Raw genomic sequence first — 20304 nt, 5'->3', positions numbered from 1 at the left:
GGTGACGCGGGCGAGAGAGACGCTCAGAGTGGCTGAACCTCTGTCCCCACCCTGGTTCTTCCACAGCCCCTGACCCTGGTGTGCTACCCCAAGGCTAGTGCGGGTGGCCCCTGGGGGTCTTCGGCCCCCCGCAGCCCGTCGCCCCGTTCCCGCCGTGCTCCGGCCTCCCCGGCCCGCTCGGCGTCGCACTGCCGGCGCTGGGGGCGGGCACAGCCCCCTCCCTCGGTGTCCCCTCCCCGTCCCTCCCCCTCCCCCGTGGCGAGGCGGCGGCGGCGGCGGCGGCGGCGGCGGCGGTCGAGGCTGAGGCGGCGGCGGCGGGCGGGGCTCGGCTCGGGCTCCGCGGGCGGGCGGGCGGACATGGCGGCCAACATGTACCGGGTCGGAGGTAGGAAGGCTCGGCCCTTCCCGGCCCGTCGGGGAGCGGGCGGTGGGAGCGGGGGTCCGGGCGGCGCACGCTTACTGCCAGCAGCCCGGGAGCCCGGGGCTGAGGGCGCCGCGGGCGGGGCGCAGGGGGATCCCCACCCCCACTCCCCTCCCCCACCGCTCCTGCCCGGCGTCTCGGGGCCAGGCCTCTTCTGGGGACACGCATCGGACACCCCCTTTACGAACGCCCCAAAGGGACAGAGCCCCTGCAAGCCCCCTAGCTGAGTGGTCTTTCCCTCGCGTGGCTTTTGGGCATGGGGGTGGGGGGGGGCTTGAGCACCCCTCACCCCAAACCCCGGCTTCTGCCTCTGTGTTAGCGTGGGCTGGGGACGATGGTGGCCCAGGTGGGGGGCAGAGCTCGACAGGCCTGTTTGCAGAGCCCGGGCCCTGCACCGTCGCTGCTTCACCCCCCATTCCCTTCGGTTTCCCGTTCAGCCCCCCTGAGAGTGGGGCTGTGTGTGGGGCCAGGGAGCCGCAGCCCCAGGTAGGGAGTAGAGCTCAGCCTGGACGTTGGCTCTGCTGTCTGTCTTCCCAGCCTTCTGCAGAAGAGAGAGAAATAAGGTCAAACAAACTTTCCCTGCTCACGACGCCCTCCCTCCCTCCTTCCTGGTAAAATAATAATTCAGATAAGTGGCGTGTTTGTGAGTGAGACTTGCTCTTCCGTCTTTGCTCATTAGCCGAGCTCCTGATGGATGATGGTGGGGGAATGGCCTGGCTAAATGAGGCCACTTAGCAGCAGAGGGCTGGGAGAGAGCCGCCTAGGTAGACCGTGACTGTGCAGTCTAGTCTCTCAGGTAAACACATAGTGGGAAGTTTCCAGCGACTCTGTAGAGGAAAAATCCTGTACCTTGGGTTGAAAACTTGCCAGGATTTCTTTGTAAGAAGGGTCTAAATGGAGTTGAATCAAATATAATAAAAGGGTTAAAAAAAAAAAAAATCCCAACAGCCAGCCCCTGTTTCTCACCATCCCAGGTAGAGCAAGGAAAAGTTTGATACCTGGCTTGCCCTTACACACTCTGCCCGCCGATTTTTTTTTTTTTTTTTTTTTAAGTTGATGTTTGAAATGAATTTGGGCTGGCAAGCCTTTCTTTTTCTCCTGATTTGTTTCAGGTCAACAATTTTATGTAAGAATCGTTGTTGAGGGCTGGTTGGATTGGAGGGATGAGACACTAGTGGGAGGGTGCATTGGTGAGCTCTGATATATAGTGATGAAGGGGTCTGCCTATCATGTTGTGGTGGGGTTGTTTAGTTGTCTGAGGCAAGGTGACTTAGGCCTAGCTGCCCTAGAACTCAGTCCTAGACCAGGCTGGCCTCACAGAGATCTGCTTGCCTCTGCTCCATAGGTGCTGGGATTTAAGACCTGTGCTTTTTGTTGTTGTTTGAGGCAAAGTCCTTTCATGTAGAGGGAGACTGGCCTCTGCTTTGTGATCCTCCTGCCTTTGTGTCCCACTCCCCCCAATAACAGCAAGTCATGCTTTTTTTTTTTTTTAAATGAAATAATTAATTCCAGAGTGGCCATTGTGGCACATGCCAGTAAATTCAGCCTGTAAGTGTTGGGCCAGGAGGCATAGGAGCTGAGGGCAGTCTCAACTACTTCACCAGTTCTTGCCAGCCTGGACTGCTATTTTGTAAAAGAAAATGAAATGTAAGCAGGATGTGGTTCGTGGTATATGCCACTAATCTCCACTTGAGTGTGTGAGGCTGGGGGATGTTTAGTTCTAGATGAGCTTGGGCTACTTAGTCAGGGGTGGGAATTCTAGGACGGTGATAAACTTGGAACAGTTTACAGTGGCTTGCCTACTTCCTAACCTGTCGGGAGTTGTAGCCCAAGAGTTTGTGGCACGCCTTTAATCCCAGGGCTCCAGTCCTGGGCAGAGGCAGGCAGGTCTCTGCTGTGAGTTTGAGGCCAGTCTGGTGAACAAGGCAAGCTCTCTGAGACATCCCAGGCTATCTCATGTGACCCTGTCTAAAACAAAACGAAAACAAGAAAACGGCTCTGAGCTGTCAAATGTGAGCTCTTGGTTGAAAAGACCTGTACGTTTTTTTGTTTGCAGATTATGTTTACTTTGAGAATTCCTCCAGCAACCCGTACCTAATCAGAAGGATAGAGGAACTCAACAAGGTGAGCAGTGTGGCATCATCTGTCCAACACTGAAGTGCTTTCCCTTTAAGGGTTACTGGGTAAAGGGCCTGAGAGGTGATTTTTTACTTTCAGTTCCAGGCTAATTACAGAGTTCTGCAGGTGTCTGAATATTTGTTGACTTCTTATAAAGATTTTTGACCAATGTTACGTTTCTTCAGATGGCTTTGAACCTTGAAGATCAGGCCAGTTGTGTGTAACTTGATTTCTGTTCATATTTAGGACTGTATTAGGTTTGTTTGTTTGTTTGAGCTAGGCTTACAATGACTTCAAAAATCTCAATCCTCCTGCCTCAGTTTCCCAAGCGCTGTGTTTCACATCTGCTAGTGAGTTAGTATATTCATTCCTCCTCGAGCTTTAGAAGGAAGAATCTAATTTGGGCGTGGTGGTTCATGCCTAGAGTCAGGGGCATGGCAGCCCAGTGTCAGCCAGTCTCAGCCTCCACCCCTTCCCACAACACACAAAATTGTAAAATGAGTCGGCGCGGTGTAACACCGGCACTTGGGAGACTGACGCAGGCACCTGATATCTAGTTTGAGTCGGTCCTGCATTGTATTACTGAGACTGTCTTAAAAAAACAAAATGAGAGGCTGAGGAGATGACTTGCAAGCATGAGGACTTGAGTTCAATTCCCAGAATCTGAAAGAAAAACCGGTTTAGCGGCTCAGGCTGATAATCCTGCCCTGGGGCTCCCGCACTAGCCAACCAGGCTAACCTACTTGGAGAGTTCCAGGCTAGCGAGAGAGACAGAACTCAAAAATGGAAGGAAAAGAAAATGAGCTGCCCAGAGCACAGGCCTTTAATTCTGGCACTAGGTAGGCAAAGGCAGAGGCAGGTGGGTTTCTGAGTTCGAGGCCAGCCTGGTCTACAAGAGATCCAGGACAGCCAGGGCCACACAGAGAAACCCTGTCTCAAAAAATCCAAACCGAACAGACAAACAAATGAACCAAAGTACTTGATGAATAGTAATGTTAGGTATTAGCATAAACCTTAGACAGTTTAGAGACTCATTAGTTCAACAATTGTTTACTTAATGCCCTTAACTATGTGCCAACCACTTATCCTAAAATACTTAAAATGTATTATTGACTGAAACAAACAAACAAAAAAAAACTGCAGTACACACTGGTTTAGAAAAACAGGAAATGAAAATAAACACAATGTAGAATGTATTTTTATGTATATGTGGTTTTCTCCATGTTCGTCCTCCAAAAGATTACTGTCATTTCATCTGAGCACAGATTAGGGGAAAGTAAAAAAGAGAAGTTTCTGATGTTTTGGTTCTGGTTTCTGTCCCTCCCCCCTCCCCCCCCCCCCCGACAGGGTTTCTGGGTTTCTCTGTGTAGCCCTGGCTGTCCTGGAACTCACTTTGTAGACCAGGCTAGCCTCGAACTCAGAAATCCACCTGCCTCTGCCTCCCGAGTGCTGGGATTAAAGGCGTGCGCCACCACACCTGGCTTGGTTTCTGGTTTTGAGACAGGGTTTCTGTTATGAAATATAAGCTCCCCGACACCCCCAACCCTGTGGGGTAGATGGGAGGGTGGGTGGTACCTGGTGGGCTCATGCCAAGGTGCCTCATGGGAAGTCACACCATGCAAAGAAACCTGGTATAAAGGAGGAGGGGGCTGGAGAGAGGTAGAGGCAGGTGGATGGGAGCAAGAGGCACAGGGGCAGAAAAGGACAGAAAGGGGGAGGAGAGAGGGACCAGCCGGAACACATGGGAACTGGGGGAGAGAGAACTAGGGTGGCTAGCAGTCCTGCACCTGGAGGTCAGTAGTCGAGGCAGGTGGTAGGTCCTTAGGAGGAGCCTAGCAGAATTGCCTGTAAGCCCACAGTTTCATGTAGCCCAGGCTGGCTGTGAACTCCTGGTGCTCTAGCCTGGGACTCTTCAATGCAGGGATCAGAGTCCTGAATCACCTACAGCAAGAAAGCGTACAAGATGTACCATACCGAGCTATGCTCATCAAGAGGGTTTAGTTTTGAATGTAAAAGTTACAGACTTTTCTTAAGATGATTGTTCAAGGTCCTGGGTTTTGTCACCGTCCTCACAAGAGGCGGCACATTTGCATCCCAGATTTCCATGTTTACAGAGCACAATCCTGTGTGTGACATTTTAAACTTAGCACATCTGTGATTTTGCTTTTTATCTGTGAGACTATGGCGAATGTCTTCATCTCTTAAATACACGCTATACATCACTTAGGCTTGTCCAGTGTGTGAAAGAGCGAAATGTGGCTGGCTCAGTGGGGAGAGCTTCCCTGCCCCGCACCGAAAAACTAGGTGTGGTGTTCCATATCAGTCCTCCCACTACGGAGGAGCAGAGGCTGGGCATGGGGAGTGCTCATCGGCTCACAGAGAGGGAGAGCTCAAGGCCAGCCCGAAGAACATGAGACCTTGTCTCCAAAACCAAAAATGCTTCCTGCTTGCTTTTTCCATTTCATTTATCACCTTCAAATATTTAACTCAAGGCCGTGTGGCCCCGTGGTGGTACAGCTTTTGTTTACTATTTCTAGAGCTGTGTGCCCTAGCACTGTGCACAGGAGGAAAAAAAGTATATAAAAGGAGGAAAGAGGGCTGGCGAGATGGCCGGTTCACTCGGTAAAATGGCTCACCACGGAGCCTGGGCACTTGAGCCGAAGTCTGTCCCCAGAACCCACGTGTTAGAAGCAATCCCAGGATCTCCGGTCTCGTCATGTACACACATACACCCCACCCACAAAAACAAAGGTTGAACCTACATATTTTATTTTATTTTTGGTTTTTCGAGACAGGGTTTCTCTATGTAGTCCTGGCTGTCCTGGAACTCACTCTGTAGACCAGGCTGGCCTTGAACTCAGAAATTAACCTGCCTCTGCCTCCCAAGTGCTGGGATTAAAGGTGTACTCCACCGTGCCCCGCCTTTTTCGTTTATAAAGCTGGGTCATTCACTGTTCAGGCTGGCCTTGAACTCACTTTGAGGTAGAAGTGGGTCTTGAACTCCTGGTTTCCTAAATGCTGGAATACAGCAGGGCTCCCACGTGACTGTGCTGTGGTGTTGAGAAATAGCTATAGCTTGTTATCACTCTCTTCTCCCTACCACCACACTACTCAGTACTAACTACTGAGCTCAGGCCCGTGCATGTTTGAGACAGTGTATATAGTCTTTTGGCCTGGAGCTTGCAATGTAGACAGATCTGGCCTCAAACCTGGGGCAATCCTCCTGCCTCTGCCTATTGAGTGCTGAGATGATATCTTTGGTGTAATACTGAGTTACCACACCTGCATAATACAAGCTTTTGTAAATAATTCCCAAAGATTCCTTTGAGCTGTTTCATGGAGTCTTAATCAGGATCCTCAGGCCACTTGGGAACTCTTGGTAGTAGGCATGGAAATTAGGAAGCTTTCCCATCAGTTTCCCCCACTTCCCATTTGGAGTATTGGAAATTGAGCCCAGGACCTTGGACAGGCTAGGGCAGTGCAATGATACTGAGCCGTGATTACAGCCCTTGTTTTTTGTTTTTGTTTTGAGACAAGGGCTCACTGTGAAGCCCAGGCTTGTCTTCAATTCTTGATGTTCTGCCTCTCTGATCTCCTAGCGGTGGTAACTCCCGAGCTCAGAGTCATTAATTCTTAGCATTCAGAACCCATGCACCCTCAACCCCTCCACTCACTGTGGTAGACCCTCACTTGAGAAACTGGAACAGACCCACCACTGCTCAATGGGTCATTATTTAGAGTAGCAGAGCTTCAGAGAAATGGTCTGTGTGTCCTTTATGGAAGGGACGAACCATGGTGTACTGTAGGCCTGGAAGAACAAAGGCACCGTAGTCCTGAGTGAAGAACAATTCTGCACTATGGAGCAATCCAACAGTCAGGAGTGCGTATGCCGAGGCCGAGGGTTTTGCTGCTGGGGACTGAACTCTAGGCTTTGCACAAGCTAAGAATGCACCTTGTCTACAGTCACACCCTTTAGTTCCGAGGATATTATTATCATCATCATTATTATTATTGCCTGCATGTATATCATTGTGAGGGTATTAAATCCCCAGGAACTGGAGTTACAGACAGTTGTGAGCTGCCATGTGTGTGCTGGGAATTGAACCAGTCTTTTTCTCAAAGTGAGTAGCCAGGACTCTCAAACCACTGAACCATCTCTTCAACCCGATCCCTCAGGGTTTGTGCACCCTTGGCTATTTTGGAGCTCGGTCTGTAGACCAGGCTGGCCTTGAACTCAGAGATCCACCTGCCTCTGCCTCGAGAGTGCTGGGATTAAAGGTGAGCATCATCATGCCTCACCCCCTTCACCTTTTCTAGCACCAGGTAAGCTGAGGCAGGAGGATTACCAATTCTAAGCCAGCTTGTGTTATGTTGTGAGATCTTGACACAAAACAAAACAAAACAAAAGAAAAGTTTAAAAGACAAAGTAGAAGAAGAAATGTTCTGAGTAACGTCTTTCTCCCTGCAGCAGGTTTATCTGAGAATTTAATCATCTTTGTAGATAGAGCCTTGCTGTTAGAACACACTAATGAGACAGAAATGAGAAAAGCTTCGAGTGGAGCTCTAGATTTTATTTACATGGAAATATCGGCCTGTTCATTTAGCAGGTTGCTGGCTCGTTGCTTCTGTGGGATGAGTTTGATCACAACATTATGAAATAGATTGGCATTTGGGTAGGAATTTAATATAATTTCAACTTGAAGGGGCATTATCTCTACAGTGCCATTTCTCCCCTAAAATATTGCTGCTGATTTTAGTAAAACTGACACATTTATTATGGTATATGTTCTTTATATTTGAATATATATATATCTAAGTCCAGATCCATTCAGAAACGTGTGCCACGTTTGTTAGAAATTGGACATTACAGTAACATTTTATTGCAATCTTATGTGTTTTTTATGAAGAACTCACTAGTGAATGGTTGACCCACTTGAAAGCTGCAGAATTTATAGAGATTAGAATGGGAGCCTGGGCCTCAGCTGCAGTAAATTAAGCCAAGCAGCATGCTGATTGTATTCTAGACTAGTCAGAAGACGTAAGAGCTTCAGGGTTGGGAACTTACAGTTTTGGGTATTTTCCTATGTGAAGGTAAACTAAGTATATGGGCTGCACGAAGGGTGTTTTTCTAGGCCTGTCCTGCATGCTGGCTACGGCCCCTGGAGCTGGGGCTTGGTGATGTTATATATAATCTGTGCTGTCTGCAGATGGGTTTGAGGGGGTCACTTTCAATATCATGAACGGATTATTGGTGGGATAATATAATATTTAATATTGGAGGGATTAATATATCTGGTATGGCTGTACATGCTTAGGAAAGTGCAAAGGAGAGGGTAGTGAGTTCGAGGCCAGCCTGGGTTACATGAAACCCTGACTCATCCACAGGTCTTCTAAATGACATAGGTTAGAGGGAGCTCTTCTCCCTTTCCTCCTGTCTACCTTTCACTGTTTGTTTGTTTGTTTGTTTTGTTTTGTTTTTTCAAGACAGGGTTTCTCTGTGTAGCCCTCCCTGTCCTGGAACTTCTGTTGTAGACCAGGCTGGCCTTGAACTCAGAAATCCGCCTGCTTCTGCCTCCCGAATGCTGGGAGGCCACCATGGCCTGCTGTTTGGTTGTCTTTTTGAGACAGCTCTGTAGTCCTGGCTGGTGTGGGATTCTGTGTACATCTGATTAGCCTCTAACTTTGAGCAATCCTTCCATCATAGCATGTGCCGCCACACCCAGCCTTTAAGCACATTTATCATTTGAGACTTCAGGTCCTATATATATGACCTATTCTTCTTATTTCTTAGACTGCAAGCGGCAATGTGGAAGCAAAAGTGGTGTGCTTTTACAGAAGACGGGACATCTCCAACACGCTTATCATGCTCGCCGACAAGCATGCTAGTGAGTGAGACGGTTTTCTTGTGGGTCAAAAGAAAAAGGCTTTTCATGATGGACGGGAAATGTTTTCTGTTACCATGAAGTCTGTCTTTCTTTCTTTCTTTCTTTCTTTCTTTCTTTCTTTCTTTCTTTCTTTCTTTCTTTTAAAGATTTAGTTTATTTATATGAGTATACTGTAGCTGTGTTCAGACACACAAGAAGAAGGTGTCAGATCCCATTACGGATGGTTGTGAGCCACCATGTGGTTGCTGGGAATTGAACTCAGGACCTTTGGAAGAGCAGTCAGTGCTCTTAACTGCTGAGCCATCTCTCTAGCCCCTCTTTCTTTTTTTAAATTTGTTTTTTAATTTAATTTTTATTTTGTGTATATGGGTGCCTTGACATACACACACACATACACATACATGAATGTATGTGTGTGTATATATATATATATATATATATATATATATATATATACATACACAGAGAGAGAGAGAGAAAGAGAGAGTGTGTGTGTGTGTGTGTGTGTCTGTGTGTGTCTGTGTACCACATGCAAACCCACTGCCTTCAGAGGCAGAAGCGCCATCTCACCAGCCCTGGAGCGCACCTTTCAAGAGTCCTCTGTTCTTCCACCTTGTAATTCTTTGGATCATCAGGCTTGGTAGCAAACACCTTTATCCCTTGAGCCATCTGGAGGAACTTCATTTTTTCATTGTTTAATTTTCCTGTGGTTTAAGTTTTGGGGTAGTATTTGTCTTTTTTCTTTCTTTTCCCTGTGTTTATACAGTGACATAATTTATATATCCTAATATGATTTATATTTTAATAATATTTGTGTGTGTGTTAGGGAGTGAATCCAAGTCCTCGAGTGGGCTAGGGAGGTGCTTTACCTCTGAGCTACAATCCCAAGTCACACTGTTTAGATTATATCATGCATACTTTTATTAAATAATTACCATACTGAAATGAAAACGATTTGAACGTTCGCATTAGCAAACCATCAGGGTAGTAGGTTTGTTATTGTTTATTTTCAATAGTTTCTTTGTGGGGTGGAGATTTGAGGAAATTTACATTTCATTGTGAGGTGTTTCACTGGGGGATACTTTTCTCTCTTTAAAACAACTGGACAATGTGTTACGTTTTTGTTTGTTTTTGAGCATCAACTTTGTGGATACTCATGATTTTCTCGCCTCAAACCTCTTAAGCGTTCCAAATACAGGTCTGTGTTGCCAAATCCAGTTAATACTGCAATTTTATTTCCATTATGACATATTTAGAGTATTAGGTATATAAGAAACCATATTTAGAGTATTAGGTATATAAGAAACTAAAATTTTGCTAGAAAAGGTGCTGCGTTTTATTTAGATATGGAGAATTCCTATCGCTAGTACACTTGGTGGTTTCAGGTTTTTTTTTTTTTTTTTTTTTTTTTGGGTAGCTTAAAATGTGCGTGTGCGTGCGTGTATGAATGTGTGCGTGTGTGTGTGTGTGTGTGGGTGTGTGCATGTGCACACACATGCACATATGTGGACCAAAGGTCAACAGTGGGATTTTGTCATAGTTACTTTTCTGTTACTGCAATAAAACACCTTGACCCAGGCAACTTATAGAAGAAAACGTTTAATTAGTTTTAGAGTTCCGAAGGTTAGAGTCCATGCTTTGAGAAGTAGCAGGAAGTCAGTTGGCAGCATACATGGCAGGGCGGTGACTGAGAACGCTATTCATATCTCCATCCACAAACATGAAGCAGAATGGCCTGAATCTTTTGAAAACTTAAAGCCAGTACCCAATGACACACTTCTGTCCACAAGGCCACACCTCCTAATCCTTCCTAAACAATTCCACCAAACCAGGGACCAGGTATTCAAACACAGGAACCTATGGGGCCATTCTTACTCAAGCTACCACAGGTGTGGTAAAATACATTAGGAAAAATTTATTTTTTCTGTTTTCAGACTAGTTTTCATGTATCCCAGGCTGGTTTTGAACTGACTACCTACGTGAGTCTGACCTTGTAATCCTCATCTTCCTGCCTCCACCTCCCAGGCGCTGGAATCACTAGTGTGCTCCACGGCACCCGGGAGTTTGTTTTTTTCTCTGTTTCTTTGAGACAAGGTTTCACACTGTACTGCAGGCTTGTAGCCCAGGCTGGCCTCAAACTCCTTGGTCATCTTCTTTGTTTTTTTTTTGTTTTGTTTTGTTTTTTTTTGCTTTTCGAGACAGGGTTTCTCTGTGTAGCCCTGGCTGTCCTGGAGCTCACTTTGTAGACCAGGCTGGCCTCGAACTCAGAAATCCGCCTGCCTCTGCCTCCCGAGTGCTGGGATTAAAGGCGTGCGCCACCACGCCCGGCTCTTGGTCATCTTCTTGTCTCACCTTTCCAGTCCTGAGATTCCAGGTGCGAGCCACTAAATCTGGTCTGAGTTCTTTCTAGAGTCACTATAGATAACTTAATCTCCCTCCGATGCTTACTTGGCAAAGCTATTCTCCCATTATGCAGCCTGTCTGTTCATCTGCTGGTTTCCTTTGCTGTGAAAAAAACTTTTAATTTTATGCAGTCCCATTAGTCAATTCTTTGAAAAGATTTTCCCCCCTTGGGAAGGATCTCCCTATGTAGCTCTAGCTGGCTTAGAACTCCCTGTGTAGACCATGTTGACCTCACGCCCACAGAGATCAGTCTGTCTCTGCTTCCAGGTTTTTTCGAGACAGGGTTTCTCTGTGTAATCCTGGCTGTCCTGGAACTCACTCTGTAGACCATGCTGGCCTTGAACTCAGAAATCTGCCTGCCTCTGCCTCCTGGGTGCTGGGATTAAAGGCGTGCGCCACCACGCCCAGCTTTTTTTTTTTTTTTTTTTGGCTTTTATCTTTTGTTTATCAAGGCAGGGTTTCTCTGAAACTCTGTCTTTCCTGGAACTAGCTCTGAAGACCAGGCTAGCCTCAAACTCAGATATCCTCCTGCTTTTGCCTCTGCCTCCTGCTTCTGAGTGCTGTGATAAAAGGCATGTACCACCGCTGCCCAGATTGTTTTATGTGTCTTAGGGTCTTATTTTTGTGAAGAGACACCATGACCAAGACAACTCTTATAAAGGACAACATTTAATTGGGGCTGACTTACAGTTTCAGGGTTTTAGTCCATTATCACCATGCTAGGAAGCATGGCAGCCTGCAGGCAGACACGATGCTGGAGAAGGAGCCGAGGGTTCTATATCTGGATCCGCAGGCAGCAGAAGGAGACTGTGTGCCACACTGCAAGTAGCTTGAACATATGGAACCGCAAAGTCCGCCGCCACAGTGACACACTTCCTCCAACAAGGCCATACCTAATAACAGTGCCACTCCTTATGGGCCAAGCATTAGAACATGGGGGGTGGGGAGGCATTCCTTTTCAAACCACCACAATGTGCACGAGTGCTTTGCTGCATGTATGTGTGTGGACCATACACGTTCCTGGTGCCTGTCGAGTTCAGAAAGAGTGTCAGTTTCCCTGAAAGTAGAGATATGGATGGTTGTGAGCTGCCTGCCATGTGGGTGCTTGGAATCCAGTCCTCTGCCAGAACAACAGGTGCAGTAGCGCACTGTGCCAGCTCCTTCCCATCAGGCATCCTCAGGGTTATTTCTTTTTGGTTTTTTCAAGACAGGGTTTCTCCGTGTAGCCCTGGCTGTCCTGGAACTCACTTTGTAGACCAGGCTGGCCTTGAACCCAGAAATCCGCCTGCCTCTGCCTCCCAAGTGCTGGGATCAAAGGCGTGTGCCACCACGCCTAGCTTGCCCAGGGTTCTTTCTTGACTTTTGTGCAGACTTTTGTGCAATCCCTTGCCTAGATCTCTCAAAGTGTGTTTATTCTCCGATTTTCCTTTCAGGTTGCCCACTAAGGGCTTTGGTCTGGTTTGAATTGATTCTGTGCAGGGTGAGAGAGGCCTCCAGCTTCATTCTGTATCCAGTTTTCCCAGCATCCTTTGCAGAAGGGCCTGTCCTTTCATCTTTGCTAAAACTTAGGTGATTGTTAGGTGTGTGTGTGTGTGTGTGAGGTTTTGCCTCCATGTATGTCAGTGTGCCACATGCATGCCTGGTGCCCAGAGGAGCCAGAAGGATTCCTTGGACCGCAGTTACAGACAGCTGTGACCTGCCTGAGGGTGCTGGGAAAACCCAGGTCCTCTGAAGGAGCAGCCTGTGCTCTAACCACTGAGCCGTCTCATCAGCTGTGGGCTCTCTACCCATCCTGTTGTGTTTTGCGGCAGCGCTTGCTGGCTTGTTACTATGGCTCCAGCATACTTTGAGGTATGCAGATATTTTGGAGCTCCAGCTCTGCTCTTCTTTTTTTTTTTTTTTTGGTTTTTCGAGACAGGGTTTCTCTGTATAGCCCTGGCTGTCCTGGAACTCACTTTGTAGACTAGGCTGGCCTCCAACTCAGAAATCCGCCTGCCTCTGCCTCCCGAGTGCTGGGATTAAAGGCGTGCGCCACCACGCCCAGCTCAGCTCTGCTCTTCTTAGGATCCCTCTGGTGTCTTGGATTGTTCTTGTTTCGTGAGGGGCATCATGGGGACTGTCATGGGAATTGGGTTGAATTGGTAGATCAATTTAGGTCCTACAGCACAGGCTGCCTCTCTGCCTTCGGATCCCTTCTTTATTCTGTATCTTACTTTTAGTTATTTTTGTGACTGGGTCTCATGTCTGAGCTGGCCGCAGACCTGCAGTGGAGCTGAGGATGCCGCTGGGCTTCTGAGCGTTCTGCCTCCACCTCACGAGTTCTGGCATCGCAGGTGTGAAAGGCTGCTCCTGGTTTTTGTGGCGCTCAGGATGGAGCTGTGGGCCCTGGGAATCCTGGGGCAGCCCTTCTCCTCCTGAGCTACGTCTGTCCCCATACGTCTGTCCCCATACGTCTGTCCCCAATTCTCTCCAGTTTCTTCCTTCACTGTTTTCATTGTGCCGCTTGGTTAGCTTTATTAGTAGGCGATTTGATCATTTAATATTTTGTTTTGAGACAGAGTCTCAGAATAGCTGGGGCTAGCCTTGGACTCGCTGTATAATGGAGGATGGTCTTAGGTGTAGACCTCACCATTTGCAAAGAGGGATGGTCGGGCTTTTTATCCTACTTGTGCCCCTTTCTACTCTTGAGTAACTTCTGCTCGAGAAGGCAAGCACTGTACTGAGAAAGCACGGGGGAGTTTGCTGTAGGTTTGGCTGTTTGTCTGTCCTTCCTCACCTTTGTCATGCTATGACAGTGGCTGTCTTTCAAATTCCTTCAGGCTTTTTTTTTTTTTTTTTTTTTTTTTGGTTTTTCGACCAGGGTTTCTCTGTGTAGCTCTGGCTGTTCTTGATCTCACTTTGTAGACCAGGCTGGCCTCGAACTCAGAAATCTGCCTGCCTCTGCCTCCCGAGTGCTGCGATTAAAGGTGTGTGCCACCATGCCGGGATTTCCTTCAGGCTTTTTGTTTGCTTAGATTTTTCTCCCAAGATAGGGTTTCTCTGTGTGGCCCTGGCTGTCCTGGAACTCGATCTGTAGACCAGGATAGCCTCAAACTCAAGAGATGCGCCTGCCTGAGCCTCCTGAGTGCCAGCACTGCCTGGCTTTTCCAGGGTTTTTCTAGTGCAATACCGTGGGACCCTGTGAGGCTTATTCTGTGTATGCTGAGATGGTGGTTGAACTTTTGTCGTGGATTTGATTTATGTGCTGTGTTTTATTTATTGATTTCTATGTGGTGAAAGGGGAATTCTTGAAATGAAGCTGACTGGAACCTGGTGTGTGATCTCTTTAATATTTTGCTGAATTTGGTTTGAAGGCATTTTAATTCATTAATGTGCACTGGTGGGGATCAAGCAGCTGCCCTTACTTGCTCTCTGCTTTCCCAGTCCTTTGCAGGTATTTTATTGAGAACGTCTACATTCATCCAGGGAACGGGGATAGCGTTCTTTGTCTTTGTTGGTGTGTATCACTTGGTTTTGGCGTCGGTAATCTTGCTCTGTATAATGGGCTCCCTCCCTCACTACTTTCAGGAATAGTTTGGGGACAGAAGTTCTTTTCTCTTCCTCCTTGTCATTCCTCTTAATTCTTTGTTGCCTTTTGGGGGGGTGAGGGTGGTACAGGGTTGGGGGTACCACTTTTTGCCTGTCTTGTCTCACTTCGAACTCACTATGGCGCTGAGCACGACCGCTAACCTCTGACCCACCTACCTACATGTCCCTTCCAATGATGACATCACAGGCCCCTGTGACCTCGTCTGAGGATGAAGCCCAGGCTCTCTACAGGCCAGTGTTCCACCATCGTCAGACCCCTTTGGCTGAAGATTGAGCTTACATGCTAGCATTCTGCCATCCAGCTTGTACCCCCAGCCCCTACTTGTCCTCTCGTCCCTCAAACCCTCACTAGATCCCAGAGCTTTGCTGATTTTCTCTCACGGTCTGCTGGAAGCCTTGACAGAGCAGCTCTGTCTGCTTCTGGGCTGTCCTTTGTTGAGAGGACGCTGCTATTTCATCTCACTGTTTGTTACGGCTGTGGCACTCTGCAATGCGTTCTTCACTCCTGGCCCTCCTGTAGGAGAAGTCACTGTCAGTCCTTATGCTGACTCCAGTGAGGCTTGAAAGACCTGTGGGTTTCTCTTGCTGGTAGTAGGGCTTCCCGGCTTGGCTTGTGGTTGTGGCTTTTGGTCCCCTCACTCCGTGGCGCTCGAGCCGGAGTTGCCTGTTTTCCCTGGTCATCTCTGTCACTTGATTTCTCAGTGCCTTTCAGCTGCCTCGTCATCTATTCATTGGTTGATTCTGAGACAGGCTTTCGCTATGTACAATGTACAGAGATCAGCCTGCTCTCTGCCTCCCAAATGTTGGGATTACAGGCCCATACCAACACACCATACCATACCATACCATACCATACCATACCATACCATAGCTACTTTTTTTTTTTTTTTTTTATATATTTTTTTTTGATTTATTTATTATATGTAAGTACACTGTAGCTGTCTTCAGACACTCCAGAAGAGGGTGCCAGATCTCGTTACGGATGGTTGTGAGCCACCATGTGGTTGCTGGGATTTGAACTCTGGACCTTTGGAAGAGCAGTCGGGTGCTCTTACCCACTGAGCCATCTCACCAGCCCTTTTTTGGTTTTTCGAGACAGGGTTTCTCTGTATAGCCCTGGCTGTCCTGGAACTCACTTTGTAGACCAGGCTGGCCTCGAACTCAGAAATCCGCCTGCCTCTGCCTCCCGAGTGCTGGGATTAAAGGCGTGCGCCACCACGCCCGGCGTCCATAGCTACTTTTAAGACTATTTCCCTGGCTGAAGAGATGGTCAGAAATTAAGAGCATCGGCTGCTCTTGCAGAGGACCTGGGTTATATCCCCAAGGACCTACAGGGCTGTGCACAACTATTTGTAACTCTAGTCCAGGGGATCCGATGCCCTCTGTGGCTCCTTGGGCACCAGGTAGACATGGTCTACAGACACACATGTAAGGGAAACACTCACGCACAGAGAATAAATACATTAAGAAACACATACACCTACTCGTACATAGACCTACACTCACGTGCAGAATAAACAAAAAGCGTAGGGAGGTGTGTCCTGTGTGTGCTCTTGCCTGCTTCCCCCTGCTCCCCAGGTTGACATCACCCTTGTTTCCGTTGTGTCTCACTCTGCTGGACTATGTGCTTATCTAAAATTTTTTTCCCCCACAAAATGTGTTGATACCAAATATTCTAAATCTCTGCATTCCTTAAAATGTCTTTATCATCATACATATTGTTAGTGTGGGTCTTTATAGGATTTTGGGTTCAAAATATTTTTCTCTTAGAACTTTGAAGAAATTTGCTTGTTCTGGGGTATTCATTGTTAAGTATCTGCCTGCCTTCTTTCCTTCTTTCCTTCTTTCCTTCCTTCTTTCCTTCCTTCCTTCCTTCCTCCCTCCCTCCCTCCCTCCCTCCCTCCCTCCCTCCCTCCCTCCCTCCCTCCCTCCCTCCCTCCCTTCCTTCCTTCCTTCCTTCCTTCCTTCCTTCCTTCCTTCCTTTATACCCAGAGTCTCTTTCTTTGTAACCCTGGCTGTCCTGGAACTCTATGTAGACCAGGTTAGCCTCACAGAGATCTGCCTACCTCTGCCTTTCCAGTGCTGGGATTAAAAGGGTGGGTTACCATACCTAGCTCAGTAGATTATTATTCTTTAGCAGGTAATGTTTTTTTTTTTTTTTTCTCTCTTCTATTGGTTTGTCCTTTAGCATAGGCATTCTGTGTATCTTTGGTGACAATGTGTGTGTGAGAGAGATTTATGTCAGTGAGCTGCTGTGTATCTTTGGTGACATTTCTGTTCCTATCTGGAGGATTTCTTCCAAGGTGCTTATTTATTGAGATCTGTGATGTGAAGTCCTTTTGTTAATTTTTGTTGTTGTTGCCTCTGTTATTTATTGTTTGTCTGGAGACAGAGTCTCACTGTCAAGCCCAGGCTGGCTGCCAATTCATGTAGCCCAAGCTGGCCTCTAACTCAGCAACAGCCCTCCTGCCTCAGCTCCTGAGAACAGGGAAGATGTGTGTGCATACACTTGGCTTCCTACAGTCAGTGAAAGCCTGTCCTAGTGAGCCTTTCAGATCAAGCCTAAGGCCATGTCGGGGGCCATGGTACTACTGTAGTCTAGGCTCTTGGGAGGTGGAGGCAGGAGGATTAAGAATTCAACCTGGTCTGGGATACGTAAGACACTGTCTCAAAAAATAAAAATCATCGGAGACAGAGTGCTAGCCATGCCCTTGGTGACACCTTTCGGGTCTTTCTGGACTGCTTTCTGCTACTTGATTGAAGTTGGCATAAAATCTATTTTCTCTCAGAGCATTAAAGCAATAAACTTGTGTCTCTGGGGTTATTTTTCCTCTTGCTGTTTTATGATGTTTTTATTTTTGTGAATGACATTTTATAATTAGCAGTTATAGTGAGTTTGTGTCTCATTAGCCAGATTATTATCAACTGTAAATATTACAAAGTTTTAGTATTTGACAAGTTAATTATGCTTTATGGTATACATTTTCTTATCGATCTGTTCTTTCGAATATTAGCGGTTTCTGTTTTTTTTTTTTTTTTTTTTTTTAAACAGCAAGGATTCTGTTCCTACTTTAAAATTTATGTCATGTTGCTTATTGATCACCAAATGAGGCATTCTAGCAATTGGGTAATTCCTAAGTTTTTTTTCAAGGCTTTGTGCTGGTTTTACTTTTATGATTATGTGACATGATTTATGGGTTGGAAAGATATGGGTCCTCCTTGTGCTCTGTATTTTCATGAGTGGTTAAATGAAAGCCATTTTTATAATTAGTGGAGCTAGTCAAGTTTTCCACAGTTGATCGTTCTGTTTGGTTCTGTTGTATGAGATGAGGTCTCAGGATGTAGTCTAGAATTCACCGTGTGGACCAGGCTGGCCTCATATTTGGAGCAGTTCTCCTGCCTCCGTCTCCCCAGTACTGGGAATGCACGTGTTTAGCGCCTGGTTCTCTCTGTCAAAAGGAAGTCTTCTGAGGCCTGGGGTACAGGTGAGCTGGAGAGTGCTCGTGAGCGGGCATGAAGCCTTGGCTTCCTTCCCCAGCACCTCCTAAACCAGGACTGTTGGTGAGTTAACATGCTTGCCTGTCAGTCACCCCAGCACCAGGGGAGGCCGGAGGGTCAGAAATTCAAGGTCACCCTCAGCTACATAGCAAGTCTGAAAGTCAGTCTGGGCTACATGAGACCGTGTCTCTGCATACAAACAAAAAAGAAAACAACAACAAAGAAAATATTTTTATTGAAGCATATAATCGTCTTAGTCATTGTTCTATTGCCTTGAAGGCAACTCTTAAGAAAGCAAGCATCTGATTGGGACTGGCTTACAGGGTCAGAGGGTCAGTTCATTATCATCATGGCTCTGAGAGCTCAGCCTGATACACACACACACACACACACAATATTACAGCTACTACTTCCGATTAGTGAAGCTGTTCTCAGGCCCACAGTTATCAGGGTCCCTCTGGCATAACCACTCCTATTGAGAAGTGAATACAATTCTCTTCTGTGAGATCTGCCTCCCATGCCAGGGTTTTATGAGAAGTGTGTAGCAGAGAGAACCCCAGGCAGTGGTTGGTAAGAGGAGAATTAGAGTCCATTTTCCACACTTTACGACGGAAACCATCTTGATGAAACAGTCTCCATACTCTCTAAGTGAATCCTTGCTTATTCACACACTGGGATACTGTGCAGACATTAAGAAGAACAACGGTACCAGGCATAAAGGGGCCTGGTTTCTTAAAGGACCTATGTGTGATTCCCTGCACACATGTGTATCGGGCAGCTAACAACCAATTGTTACTCCAGGGATTTGATGCTTTTGGCCTCTGCAGATGTGTACCCATACCCACACCCAGACAGACAGACAGACAGACATAGTTTAAAAAATTCTAAGGTAAACTACTGAACAAGTTTATAGAGTAACCCCAGTTATACATATGCTTAATATTTATATAATATACAATTCTATCCTAGCATGTGCTTGCATGTATGTGACACACCTCCTTCAACAAGGCCACACCTCCTAATCCTTCCAAACAGTTCCACTTCCTGGTGACTAAGCATTCAATTATATGAACCTATAGGGCCCATTCTTACCAAACCATCACAATAGTTTTTTCAGTAAATTCTTTAATCTTGGGCCAGGCAGTGGTGGCTCACGCCTTTAATCCCAGCACTTGGGAGGCAGAGGCAGGCGGATTTCTGAGTTCGAGGCCAACCTGGTCTACAGAGTGAGTTCCAGGACAGCCAGGGCTATATAGAGAAACCCTGTCTCGAAAAACCCAAAACAAAACAAAACAAAAACTAACCAACCAACCAACCAAAAAAACCCATAATCTTGCTTTGTTCATGCTGGCTTTGAACTCAGTCTTTCAATCCTGTCTTTGTCGAATACTGGGATTACAGATGTATGTCATTACACTGGACTACTTCAGTAAATTCTTTATATTCCTGCTGCGACTTAAAATATTTTTTCCCTTCTGAGAAATTGTTGGGGATGGAACTCAAGGCCTTGTGCATCCTAGGTGGGCGTGTGTGTGTGTGTGTGTGTGTGTGTGTGTGAGTGATGTGCAGATAAAGGGCTGAGGACTTTTTCACATGTGGCCCCCTGCCTTCCACTTTGTGTAAGCGGGTTGCTGTGGATTTCCACTGTGTTTAGCAGCCTTGCTGGCCTATGAGCTGCTAGGCATTCTCCCGGGCACATTTCCCTGCACAGACTCTGCACAGCTAGCTTTTTTACGTGGGTTCTGGGGATTCAAACCAGTGCTTTTACCCACTGAGCCATCTCCCTCACCCTTAGCTAATTTCCTTATCTTTTCAAGGCTTGTCAGAGCTTTCTCTTCTCTTGCCCTGTGCTGGGATGAAATCAAGTTCCCCTCAGAGAGTGGAAAACAGTAGTTTTGTATCAGCCAGGATCAGTGAGAGAAATGAAGCAGTCTGGCTGGGTTGGATTCCTCACCGGGAACCAACGCTGACAGAACAGAGCCTACTTAGGGTCTTGGGGAACTCAAGTAATCCAGGAAGCAGACCTTGTGGGTACCCAGTCCCTCTGAATTCTTTGGAGCTGCGCTGATAGCATGCTATTCAGATGACTTAGCCATGCAGGGGAAATGGCTTTCTGAAGTTTGGAGCACAGTTTTGGATGTCCTGTCAAGAAGATGACAATACCTATGCCTTTTTTTCAGTTAGTAGGAACACAGCACAGAATAGCTCTCTCAATTTGGGTTGCCAGAAATGACAGTTTAGAGCCCTAGAATGTGTCCCCGTCATCCTGTGTGGAGGTTAGAAGACAAAACTGCAAGAGTCCATTCTCTTCTACTCCGTGGCTCCCGGGGATCCAGCTTAGGTCATTAGGGTTGGTTGAGGGGCCCTTACCCACTGAGCCATCTCACTGAC

The 20304-nt window shown here is 46.9% G+C and overlaps 1 protein-coding gene across 5 annotated transcripts in view; it reads left to right on the top strand.

Moving 5' to 3' along the window:
* Positions 1–312: 312 nt before the first annotated feature.
* Mta3 (metastasis associated 1 family member 3) overlaps positions 313–20304 on the top strand; it is a 117419-nt gene continuing 97427 nt past the window's right edge. For all 5 annotated transcript variants that reach the window (XM_029471265.2, XM_029471267.2, XM_029471264.2 and 2 more), the window contains exons 1-3: positions 313–385; positions 2478–2545; positions 8331–8424. In XM_029471265.2, the coding sequence (XP_029327125.1) occupies positions 358–385; positions 2478–2545; positions 8331–8424 (190 nt within the window). In that variant the 5' untranslated portion in view covers positions 313–357. The remainder of the gene's footprint in view (positions 386–2477; positions 2546–8330; positions 8425–20304) is intronic.

This window comes from Mus caroli, unplaced genomic scaffold, assembly GCF_978045245.1.
Source record: "Mus caroli unplaced genomic scaffold, Mus_caroli_1 scaffold_18, whole genome shotgun sequence".
NCBI lineage: Eukaryota > Metazoa > Chordata > Mammalia > Rodentia > Muridae > Mus > Mus caroli.
The sequence above is the reverse complement of the archived record's forward strand: the minus strand, read 5'-3'. Positions and strand labels throughout refer to the sequence as shown.